This window comes from Anomalospiza imberbis, chromosome Z, assembly GCF_031753505.1.
Source record: "Anomalospiza imberbis isolate Cuckoo-Finch-1a 21T00152 chromosome Z, ASM3175350v1, whole genome shotgun sequence".
Lineage (NCBI taxonomy): Eukaryota > Metazoa > Chordata > Aves > Passeriformes > Viduidae > Anomalospiza > Anomalospiza imberbis.
This window is the reverse complement of record NC_089721.1, coordinates 22,791,241-22,803,871: the sequence shown is the minus strand read 5'-3', so window position 1 is coordinate 22,803,871 and position 12,631 is coordinate 22,791,241. Positions and strand designations below refer to the sequence as shown.

General features: G+C 42.9%; 2 protein-coding genes across 2 annotated transcripts in view; one reads left to right on the top strand and one right to left on the bottom strand.

Moving 5' to 3' along the window:
- TBCA (tubulin folding cofactor A) overlaps positions 1-12,631 on the bottom strand; it is a 530,652-nt gene that overhangs the window by 432,942 nt on the left and 85,079 nt on the right. The window lies entirely within an intron of this gene.
- On the top strand, positions 4,070-8,396 carry LOC137465334 (CLIP-associating protein 1-B-like). Its single transcript, XM_068177353.1, has 4 exons — positions 4,070-4,143; positions 6,461-6,523; positions 6,634-6,788; positions 7,393-8,396. Exons 1-4 carry the CDS (start codon positions 4,070-4,072, stop codon positions 8,187-8,189), a joined length of 1,089 nt encoding a protein of 362 aa, XP_068033454.1. The 3' UTR covers positions 8,190-8,396.

Genomic DNA, 12,631 nt, shown 5'->3' with positions numbered 1-12,631 from the left:
GATGGTAATTAACTTGACCCCCTTTATGCAAAGGAGATCTCTGCAGCTCCAGTGATGGTGTTGTATCTGAGAGGAACGTTTCCCCACCTTGATGGAAGGTTCAACTGCTTCCATCATGAAATTCTGAAGTTACTCACAGGACAAATAAATGTATGGGTTCAGAGTCATAGATGAAAATAAATAGTTTTGTATTTTTCTAGATTTTTGTGGTTGCAATAAAAGGCTTTGTCACCCCTTCTAGTCAATGGCTTCAGCTACCCTTGAAGCCACAGAAGAAATTCACATGTTGCCCAATTATATGGAGTCACCTGTGTATGCTGTGTATGCTGTCTTTTTTCTCTGTTGATCAAATGACCCATGGTGTGAGCAAACACAAAATAACTCTGCCCCTAAAGATAGGCATCCTTCATGGTCCACAAGGACACCCAAGTTCCAAGATCCTTGACCCCAGAACAGCTCAGAAGATGGAAGGAGCAATCAACATGTACCTGAGTGCTTCAGGGTGTTAGGACTGTGATGCAGCTCATCATACAAGTCAAGTAGTGCAGTACTGCTATCCACCCCTTCATGGAGAATTTCAGCAGACTGGAGAGAAGTGAAGAAGGGTATCACACTGCTTCTGGCCAAGAGAAAACTAAATGGTGTCTTGATGAAATTATCAGGAAAATCTCTTTTCTCCCCTTGGTCTTAGATTTAACATCTAAATGTGCAAAATATGTATTATTTTCTCCTATGTATTATTTTTTGGTCAGATTCAGAAAAGTTCACCAAAAGTGCAGATGAATACTAGTAGTGTAGGGATGCTACCCTAGCTAGATACTAACAACCTTCATTTGTATTAAGTTGTAATTTCTGACGAAGATTCTTAGCAGCCCCCACTTTTGTCATTCTGGCCCAATCCCTGAAATTAAAGTCGAGGAAAGTCTTATTTTTTAACACTATTTTAACAGATTAAAGTTATTGTCTGTGTATTTCCATTTTTAGTACTTTGATGGTGTTATTTTCTGTGCTTGAACAATCCCTTTTCTGCCTCCACAAACTGTGGCCTTCTCCATCTGATGCAATCTAGTCTTTTCTATGTGTTGTCAGTAAATAAACTTATTTTTGTGTTTCTTGTATTTGGTTTACATTTATCTGTGAAAAATAGATTACCTCATACAGTGCGTAATACTGTGTTTCTCTTCACAAAGCAAATTGGTTTGCCTCTTCAGTGCCTATTCCTTGTATTATGTTCTTGCTGAAGGTCTAAGGAAGCAAGTGCCATAAAATGGAATAACACCTGCATGAATTCCTCAAAGTCTGACTGTACTTTGTGAAGCAAATAGAGTGAACATTTTTTTTTTATCTCACAGTATAAATTGCATGCTGCTCTGATCTAAAGTGGAGTGTGATGGCAATATAAGCCCCCAGGTGGCATTCTAACCTTGTTTTTCTAAATCGTTTGTTTTCAAAAGGAGTGGATCTGATTCTCTTGTTTAAAAAGAAATTTTCTTCAACCTCATGGTAGAGTTGAACAAAGAAATTAAAGCCACAAGCTGATCCTTTTTTTGTTGTTTTTTGAGGTTTCCAATTTGTGCATGTTTTGTAGATTCAAATGCAGTAGCCTCAAACTCAGCTTGAAATCTGATAGACATTTGATGTAAATTATGTAAATTATACTATATTCCAGATACTAAAGTCCGTAACGTGATGATGGCCTGCAGCAGCTATTCAATAAAATATACAATTTGAATTTTGAAAATCATAATTGCAGTAAAACTCTTTGCAACAGATTTATGAGAAAATTGTAAATCCAATTGTGACTAATACCTTACAACACATGGATATTAACTGATTCTGGGTTACAATGAAATCCAGGCAGAATTCAATATTATATCTACATGAAACCAGTGTGATTCTTGTTGGATTTCTGTTTCCTTCCAGGAGTACCAGGAGTACCAGGAGTTGTGCTCTTTGCAAAGAGCACAACTTGTACCTCCTAGCTTAGGCACCCTGTTTGTGTACTGAGGGTGCTGATGGTTCATCTTCAGGTCCCTCATTCACCAGAGGCGGGATGGTTTCCACAGAGATTTACTCAGACTACCTCACATAGCTCATCAGCTGAGTTGCTCCCTGCTGAAGCATTTCTTTCCCCACCAGTTTCTCAGTTCAAAGCTGAGGTCTAGTGTCACTTTCACAGTATTTATTCCCTTTCAACTCTCTCATACCCAGATGTTACTTTGCTAGTGAATACTTATGTGTTTTCCTCCATACTGTCTGGTACATGTGGGAGGAGTGCCCACAAAAAAAACTTCACAACCACCCCTAAAATCCTTTCTTCCAACTTTTCTCTGCAACAAAACCCACAACTTCCTTAGAAACCACTGGGCTGATGTGCTGCAAATTGTCCCTACAGCTCTGACCAAAACTGATATCTAGTCATGTGCACTATGGGCTGCCCTACCTGCAACTCTTTGCAACCTCTGCTTATATTTGGATTACAACCTCTTCGAAAGGCAGACTGGTTTAGCTTGTATTTGTGCAACACTCGGACAAAAGGAATCTTTGTCCTTCTTTAGGATTCCAGTGGGATACAGAGCACAAATACACAGTAATCATATTTAATAAAGCAAATGGAGCTAATTTAAATTACTGCTTAAAATATATCAGTATGTATTAGGACATAAATAAAAATCAACCTACACACTGCCCTGGATATCTTTCAGAGTGGGAGGAGTCACTAAGTCATAGTATCATCAATCATAGTTCCTAAAGCAACAAAACCCAAATTGCTGCCGCACTGTAAGACTCTAAGTAGCCAGAAGGCACAGACGGAATCTTTGAAATTCAAACTTCATCTGTCTTTATTGTGCTTCAGCCCTAAAGCTCTCAACAATCCTTCTGAAAAGTCATTCCTGTATATTTTTCAGTATAATGACCCAGCCTTAATTTATAGTAGACTCTTGCAAGGTGGTGTCTCTGGGCTTTGGACTGGACATATGTAAAATTTCTTGAGTTTAAATGGATTTTGAAACAAAGCCATGTATGTTTGTTCACAAAGTCTTATGACTTATCCTTTGGGCTGTCTTGCACTGTGCACATTATACATTTCTGTTTAGTTATTTTCACATTTGTCAAACACATTTTTTCATCCTAAGTTTTCTAGTGAAATTTAGTTATGGATATGCTTAAGTACTGTGGATAAACATAAAATTGTAACACCCTGTCCCCTTTATAGTGAGTCTGAAATTTATCACAGGGTGTTCTCTTCTTCCCTATTTCAGAAATGCTTCAGACAATCCTTTGCCCTTACAAAAAAAAATTCCTCTTGAGAGATAAAATATAGCCTGACAGCTGATCACAGTAAAGTTTCATGCATGTAGCAAAGAGGTCCAAAATGTAAGAAGCCTCACTGTCTTAGCTGTAGTGAATACTCTGGCAGGTACAGCAAAATGCCTTCTATACCAACAGCACATTAAGTAATCTCAATGAGAGGATGGGTAACTTCTTACCTTGCTGAAGAAGTTGTTGAATGTCCTCGACTGTTAATTTTGTGATTTCCTTAGGGTGACACTTAGTTCGTGGCAATATGAGTACACTGGCAGTGTGGTGCAAATGTACAGCTAATCTCTGCAGCTACAATGGTGAGATACTGCTAGATTTATAAAGACCAGTCAGCATACAGGATGCTAGACAAGACCTGATGCACCATGTCAGCTGAAAGTCCGGTTCTTCACTCAGAGAACACTAATTCACACCCATGCACAAGCACGGAGCAGTCACCTTAACCCCAAGGATCATCATATCATATTGAAATGAACATGCCTTTATTGATGTTCAGCTCTTTATTAAAAAGATCAGCTGGGCAGGGGTCCCAAACAGAGCTCGCCTCCAGAAGCAGCTGTCCCTTCTTCTTCCCTGTGGCACAACTGGTGGTCAAAGGGTGAGGAGGTGTGGAGTGCAGAGTCTGTTGCTAAAGACCAGGACAACAGCTGTCCCCACTCCTTCCCTGGTGGCAGCACCAGGGGACTCTGTCTTTTCCATCTCCACCTCGCACACCCTATTCTAGTCTAGTCTTTTTTAGGTGATGATGACGGACAAAAGTCAATCAGAGAATGTGTTTCCCTCTTCCTCAGCTAGGGCATTTGTCTATACCCCTCTACTGTATTTATTCTTTATTTAGGGGTGTCTTTATCCCATAGAAATACTCCCGTGATCCCAGGGGGTTTTCTTATTTGCATTTTAGTCCCAGAATGTCGGTGTGGTGGGGGGAGGCAGGTTATCTCCAGGTAGTTTAGAGAAAACAAACAGAGCAATTAACTAATTAACATTTCAATATCGGTACTCAGCTAGAGCCAGCAGCCATTCCAGTGTTGCCATGGGAACTAGGAAGGCCCTGCCCATGTCTCTGGGGAACACCTGGAAACTTTGTTCATTACAATATGACACCAGAAATTCGGCTCAACCAAACATAAATGAAAAGGGGATAACAGGACTCCCTTGTGTATCATGGAGACAGTAGAGGAGGTTGGGAATTGGGAAGAGTTTTTAATCCAAAGCAAGGTTTTGGTCAGAGAAGCTCTTAAGGGCTGCAGAATGGCACACAGGCAGCCTCAGAAAGGGCCTATATGGACAGAAGTGGTGGTTATCCTGGAAAATCCTTTCCTGTGCTCCCATTGTCATGCACCGGGCTGGCAGAAAGCCATTATATACCTAGCAGGGACATATAATTAGATGGGTATCAAAGATATATATACCTTGCTCTTATCTCTGAACTGAGCATGGTGGTAATAGGTAAATTTCAGCATTTATTTAACAAGATCCAATCTAGCAAAATATTTCCATCACATTTGCTATGTACACTGTCTGAATTGTCACCAAAAATTGTCACCAAAATATTAAAAGGCAAATCTGTGTGTAGGAGTGTTGCCTGAACACTGTGGACCACCTGCTGATAACTAGATTTCATGCCTTTTCTGTTATTCAAGAGAAATCTTCCTGCTCAGATTAACAGAATAAAGCCAAATCCTTGAGCATATTATTTTAACAATTTATTCCAAGTAATTTACTGGAAATTAGGCAATTAAATATCTGATGGATAAAGGCTCAGTCATGAAAGACAAAATACTGTCTAACTGCAAAGTCTGGCCTCCAGTTAAGAAATACACTGAAGTACAGATTACATGAGCACCAGATATTGAGGGTTTTTGTCTTTCACATTTCAGTCTGCAGAGCTTGCAATAAAATGTCATTCAAGTTTACATAATAAGTTAAAACAAAAATTATCATTGATGAGCCATAATGATTTAGAAGATTAGCAAGGGGAAAGTTCCTTTCTATGCATACCATAGTTAAAGAATATTACTATGTTAATTCATACTGTGTCAGTTAGTATAATGATTTTCCAATTCTGACTCCCTTCTCTGTATGAAACTACTGAAATGCTGCAAGGAGGTAGTGGTATTATAGGCCATATTTTTTGCTGCCTTTTCATACAAATTCCCCCTTGATGTAATGTGTAAGGCTCAGTCAGGAGATGTCTCCATTTTCTTTGGCTATGATCTCTCAAATCCTTGCACAATGTACAGTTGGAAGCTTAGAAATGCTGTTCTCAAGGATAATTTTGTGACAGAAGAGTCTGGATCATGTAGCATTGAGTGTGTGACTGTCAGCTAACCAGCTGTGTCATTTGTCCTGTTGCTGTGTGACTTTCCTTGCCTCCTTCCTGATGAAACTTGCTGTGGTTGTTTTTCAGAGCAAATACAAGCAAATGCTGCATCTGGACTACAAGAAAATTTAGGTGAGACCTGCAATCTTCCATTAAGTGTGCAAATAATTCACAAGAAGCCAGTGGCACCTCATGTCTCCTCCTCCTTTTAGAATAGGACAACCTTTGTAGATACCAACATTTGGCAAGGTTATCTCTTCTTTTTAAAAACTGCTTTCTTGAGTAGTGCATTGCTTCCTTTGTGTCCTGGCTTGAGGGGCATTTTAAAAAGCTTTCAGACCTTTCTAAACATTTTCTCTTCTTTTCTCCCAGGCATTCTTCCAAACAAGTCTGTCACTTCAGAAATAAATAAGCCAGAAAGAGCTACTTATTGTGTTTGGAAAGTCATATCTTCCATGTAACACAGACCAGAACACTTCACCCAACCATTTCTATAGCAAGATTCCACACAAGCTGCAGCATATCCTCATAAAGGCAGATGTTCTCCATGTAGGGATTTCACATGACTGAATCTGGCACACATGTTGTCCAGCCACTTCAGGGCTTGATTCACCTCACTGTTAAAAAATGTTTAAAAACATCTTGAATTTTTTTCTGACTCTGACATCCAATGACAAGGATCATGGTATGTATATTTATGCCAGATTTCAATAGCTAGTCTGTTCATTTCCAGACAAGTCAGGAAAGTGAGAAACCAAGTATTCCTATGTACTTTTCTGTGCTTCTGAACTGTTCTTTTTCCTTCTTTCCCAGATATAATCTTGCTCTCTACTTCAGTATCTGTGCTCTCCTTCCCGACCTCGTTATTATACTAATGTGAGGTTGTAAACCCTTCATACCTCATCTTTGGTCCATAGATTTGTGAAACTACAAAATCTGTGGCATAGTCTCACCTTCTCTCACTATTCATCTTCAATTTAATAAAGAAGATTAAACATTAACACTTACGATAAGAATGCCTTGAAGGAAGCAGTGTTTGATGACATCATGGATCAGCTTCAGGATGTACCCATTGACCATTCAGATTTGTTGGCTGATATTCTGAAAGAGGTCTCCAACCACAATGAGTGGGTGGAGGAGTGTTGTATTGTGTTTTTATATCTTTGTAACAGTTCTGTAATGGTTTGCCCCTTCACCCCCCATTTTCTCCCCATGGTTCCACCCTGGGCTCTCCTGCCCCTCCTCCAATGCCACCCCTCCATGGTGCCTTGTCCATCACACAGCTCTTAATCCCACCCGCCCAAAATCTTCCACCTTGGGCATCGAGTGAGTGGACGAAGGCCAGGGGTCCCTCCCTTAACCTTCCTCCATTGGCTTGTGTTTCTGTCTGTCCTTCTACCTTCCACTCCCCTGAATTCCCTCATTGGGCGGTGGGCATCCTTCCCCCTTGTCTCCGCCCCAGTACTTGAGGTGATTACGAAAGCCATGTGACAACTTTCGGCCACTGGGACATGGAATTCAGAGCTCCCCGGAGCTTACAATAAACCTGAGACTTTTTCCGCCACCGTGAGTCGACTCCCTCATTACCTTCTCGGATGCCACCTCTCCTCCATACAAGGCAGACAGCGAAGCGCTCTGTCTTAGCCGCTCCCCGAATCCCACAAGAAACAGGGAAGTGTCCCCTGCTGCTGACTGTGCCTCTGCTGGGCAGGCGAAGCCAGGGGGCTTCAGAGGGAGCACAGCAGCAGAGGAGTGGAAAGGAGATCTCCTGGAGTTGCTAAAGATCACAAGGGAAGATAATCTTGGAGTTTGGGAGGAGCATTTCAAATCCATTCTGCTCTTGCTGCTGGAAACACTTGGAGACAAAGATCATTCCATCAGAGCCCTGGCGCTGCAAGTCCTGAGGGAGAGCCTGTGGAACCAGCCGGCGAGCTTTAAGAACTATGCAGAGTTGACTATCATGAAAACACTGGAAGCACGTAAGGATTCCCACAAGGTCATCAGAGCTGCTGAAGAAGCTGCTTCCACCCTGGCGATTTCCATCCATCCCAAGCAGTGCATCAAGGTGCTTTGCCCCATAATTCAGACTGCAGATTATCCAATTAACTTAGCTGCCACCAGATTGCAAATGAAAGTCATCAAGAGGATTTCCAAGGAATCATTGCATCAGCTCCTGCCTGATATCATTCTGGGATTGTTACAGGGTTATGATAACATGGAGAACAGTGTCAGAAAAACCAGTGTATTTTTCCTAGTGGCTATTTATTCAGTAATTGGAGAAGAACTGAAACCTCATCTCGCACAACTGACAGGAAACAAGATGAAGCTCCTAGATTTGTATATAAAGAAGACACAGATCACCAACAGCAACAGCACCTCCTCTTCAGATGTTTTAACACACAGTTTGTGGAGATCTGTGGAAATATGTGTAGACTTCGAAGCAATCAACAGTGCCTCTCAGAGACCTTTCTGCTACTCTTCACTGGCACACTCCATCAGCTTAAGGAGGTCCTGCAGATATTTATTGCAATCAGTATATTAATCCCTTAAAAGCTTTTATGTGGAATCTTACTGGTATTGAATGTAAAGGAAGCAAGGTCTGTGTCGCGGTCTTCATTAAAAGTGAACATCAGAAAGCCATACTTAAACATATTTGTATAGCCTGCTGAAATCTCAGAAATATGTTTAGGTTAGCATTCTAACACTGAGTCCAAGAACCTGGACATGTGTAAAAGTCAAACAAATCCTGTTGGTTTAGTTCGTTCCCAGTTTTGGTTTCTGTGTGCTAGTTACCTGCTCTCTCCCCTCACCTGTTCTGGCTGAGTCCTTCTCTTCTTTCAAGTCTGGTGTTCCCGTTCTGTATTCCCTGCTGCAGCTTGCCTGACTCGCTGGGCTCTCCATGGGGAGATCTTTGCAGGTGTGGCTGTGATTCCAGCCTCAGATGTTTTAATACTGAGAGATACCAAGTGAGTAATGAAAGTAGGTTATTTTTAAACATCTGAGTTTTGTACATATTTCTGACAGACCCCGGATGGGCTGATCTCTCTGTAACTGCTATCCAGCCAGCTGTGCTGTGCATAACAGCTGAGCTCTTGCTCTTTTCATGGACTTTGTAAATACTTCTTCCCTCTCAACCCATTTGATTCTTTCATATGTTGAAAAGATTCTCCAGGTTACCTATTACTGCCCAAAGGGAACCTGATACCCAGTTCTGCAACTAGGATAGTGGAGTTAGGTGGGTGGGATTGGGTTAGGCTCTGAGTGTGTCAGTGAGGTGGGCAGTGGGAGCTGGCAGAGCTGTACTTCAGTGCCAGCTGTTTCCCTTGAAATCTATAGCATCAAAGGGCTGATCTGCTGCTCTGACTGACCCACTGATGATGGATGGCTTTGTCCCTACAGCTCTTTTACACTTCGGGCAAAATATTCATCCCAGAGGACAGAAAGGGTGTCAGAATCTGAACAGAAATACCACATGAAAGCAACTGGGAGCCAAATGGACAGGGACTGGTTGTCTGCCACCTGTAGTAGAGTGGTTGGCTGTGATAGACTTTGTACAAGGTAGTGTAGGGGGTGGTGTGCCTGCTGGAAACTCCAAATAGAAATCATTAACTTTTAAGAAAAAGATGGTTACTTTAAGGAAACTTTCCTTTCTTTCCCTCCCAATCACCCTCCCTCTAGTATTACAAAGGAAGTCTGGTGGAAGGGATTAGTGGAGGAAGGCCATGGAAAGGGGGGAAAGGTGGTAGGAATTTGTGGGAACATAAAAAAGGGGTAATAGGACAATTGAAAGAAAAAGGGAAAAGTGGGAGGGGGGAAGGGTGGCCACAGGAATTGGGGAAGGGTATTAGAAGAAGTGGGACTTATTGGATTGGAAAGTTCAGTCACTATGGAGGTGGCCTTTTGGATGCAGGACAGCTCATCCCTGTTTTGTGCCATTTTGGCTTTTAGGCTGCTGCTGGGGTTTGATGGTTATTGGTTTTGGGTTCTATTTCCTTGGTAGGTGTGTGGAGGACTTCTATGATGTTCTGGTTTGAAAGCAAAACCAGTATTTCCAAGTCAGAAATACAATTTATTGGGAAAAGGGAAAAGAAACAAAATACATGCAATAATACAAAAAGAAAACCACTGACAGAGTCAGAATACAACTTGACACTCCTTTGGCCAGCGTGATGATAGCAATCCAAATTGGAGTGGCTTCAGTCCTCCTCGAGTGGTAGATGTGGTTTTGCTGGGGCAGTGGTCCTGTAGAAGGGTGTAGTCTTCCTCTGAAGGTCTAGTGAAAAACCCCAAGCTGTTCCTCCTGGAAACCTGTGGGAAGGCTGCCTGCTCTGTCCAAAACCCCAGAATATATCTAGGTGGGAATGCTTGGCTCTTCCCCCCAGGGCGGAGCATCTCACAATGGGCTGATGTCATTCTGAGTCATGCGGTGGGTCCTTGATCACCTGTACAACAGAAAGGGCTCCTGGAGGGAGTTATCTCTGAGTCATGTGGCAAGACATTGATGGGCCCATTAACAGGAGATAAGGAAAACCGCCCAGAACACAACTGCTACACAGATGGCAATAGAAAACATCTTGCTTCTCAATCTCGGACATATGACGTGGGTAATATTTCACAGGTTTGCAGTTTGGTGCATATTTACTGCCTTGCACTGGAACTCCACCAGGTCCTGCTACATTGGCTGCTTGGGGGCCTTTTATTCTTTATATTGTTTTAAACTCAACAATTTCTCCATGTCCTAGACTGTGGAGGTATTTCCTGGGGTTATTCTTTGTGGTATTCACATATCCTCTGAACAGAAAGACTTGGCTTTCTCAGGATTTTTCCTGAGAGAAACTGAGCGAGGCAGAGAAAAGAATGATCAAACAATTCTTATCTCACTGCTGCTCATTGTTGTGCACATGTGAAATGTGTTATGGAGATTGTTTACCCGGTGGTTTCGTAATTGGATACTGGTGATGGTGTTTTGGATTCATTGACCAATTGGATCTACATGTATGTTGGGACGCTCAGCAGAGAGTCACAGATTTTTCTAGTTAGTTAGTTAGTGATAGTTCTTGTTAGTGTAATATAGTATAATATAGATTTAGTATAATATAATGTAATAAAGTAATTAATTAGCCTTCTGATATCATGAAGATCTGCACATCATTATTCCCACCAGTCGGGCATCGTAGCAACAATAATTCTTTTTTATAGCAGTCTGATGAACAAGCACATATTCTTTGTCATCATTCCAGGTGATGAAACCGTATCTGTTTTTTACGTTGAACCATTTCACTGTCCCCAAAACATTCATGGCAAGGACTTTTTTACTTTTGTCAGTGGATTTGTGTTTGTGTTGCTGGTGCTAGATATGTTGTTGGTGCTGGTGCTGAGGTGCTGCTGTCTGAGCTTCGTCTCGCTCCTAGCGCTGGCAGCCGTGCTGGAACGTGGCCTTTTCCCAGGGGTCTATCTTGGCTGGTGCCTGTGGGCACTGCCGGCTTAGGGCTTCCAGAGCAGCGGCAGAGGCACAGACCCCAAGGGCTGGTGGGGGGCAGCAGTTTCACTGCCAGGACTGCAACTCTGAGCCATCTCCCGGCAGGGCTGCCTGCCCGCCCAGTGACAGCAGCGCCCCAGGCCCACTGGTCTTGTCTGCCCACTCTTGGCCCTGGTGTAGCAGACTGCCACGACCCGGGCTGGGCCGTATATATCAGCCGGCTCACTCTGGCCATGTGAAATGGCAGCAGGGCGGCCGTAGGTTTTCCGCAGTGGGGAGAGCCGCAGAGGATCGGCGGCAGTCCAGTGCAAGGGGAGACGGCTCTCGCCACCTCCGCCACATCTCGCAGTGCTATAGCAACTGAAGTAAACACATCCGTTCTTTTGTTTACTGTCCTTTTCAGCACTGCAAGCTCACGTGGGGTTTCCTATCCTTCGTAGTAAGAGACTGGTGCAGCCGTAATTTACCAATCAGGGGTCGCACCTCTGACCCCCCTTTCACTCCAGGGACCAGGACTGTGGGAACTGTGGGAGGTGCTGTGAGGACCAGAGGGTGGAAGGGGAGATCCCGTAGCTCTTGCCATGCAGTCTCCGCCGTCCTGAACATGTGAATGTGACCATGCGGCCACAGCCATGCAGTGAGAGCTAACTTGGGCAGCAGGAGTAAAGATGGAAGAACCTAGAGGAGTCTTTCCCTGCAAGAGGGGAGGGGGTGCAGGGGCACAAAGAGGGGAACACAGAGGAGGGCTTTTCAGCTGGAGTTCACCATTTTTTAAATGTTCATCAAGATTCAGAACACATTTCTTCATCATATTAAATAAAGGATAGAATTCTTCATGGAATTTTTTCCTAGTTGTTAATTTTTCCCAAGCTACTTCCAAAAATTCATTGGTTAGGACTGAGTTCCGTGAAATATAAGGAAAATGTTTAAATAACCAGTGCACAAAACACTAAAACTACCCCTCTGAAAAACAAAAATTTTCTTGAAGAAAAGACTTTTTAAGGTGGATATAAACTTCTTGTTCTGTGTGGGTGAATGTTGTTTCCATCTTAACCCAGTCTCTTCCCAACACCCAAGAGTAAAAGAAGGAAGGAACTACAATTTCAAACTCACCACACTGGGGTAAAAAAACCCCAAATTCTTGGGGTGGTCTTGTGCAGATGTTTTCAGAAGAGGTCCCTGTTTAGGCGCCATTTGTTGCAGCCTGAACTGCTGCTAGTAAAGTCCAGGGTAAAGAAGGAGAAAGGGCCTTTGCATGGTATCCACAGATACTTAATTCAGCCGCACAGTGAGGTGTTCAGAGCTTCAGGCACACACACATGTGAAGGGTCCAGGTTTCTATCTCTCCAAGGGTCCAGGGAGACCCTGATCTTGGGGCAGTACAAAGATAAGGGCCAATCAGTGACTCAAGGACACAGGAACTGACATAAGAACAGGGGAAGGAGCTAATGGGGTTTTATCAGCTTTTTGGGGAAACACAAGCTTCTTGTGTTTCCCCAACCCAG

Bases quoted from the DNA above. Each gene is read 5' to 3' on its own strand.
- LOC137465334 (XM_068177353.1), top strand. From the start codon at position 4,070: ATGACGGACAAAAGTCAATCAGAGAATGTGTTTCCCTCTTCCTCAGCT. The intron at 4,144-6,460 runs GTATTTATTCTT...CTTCTTTCCCAG, and splicing joins TTTGTCTATACCCCTCTACT to ATATAATCTTGCTCTCTACT. The intron at 6,524-6,633 runs GTGAGGTTGTAA...AATTTAATAAAG, and splicing joins GACCTCGTTATTATACTAAT to AAGATTAAACATTAACACTT.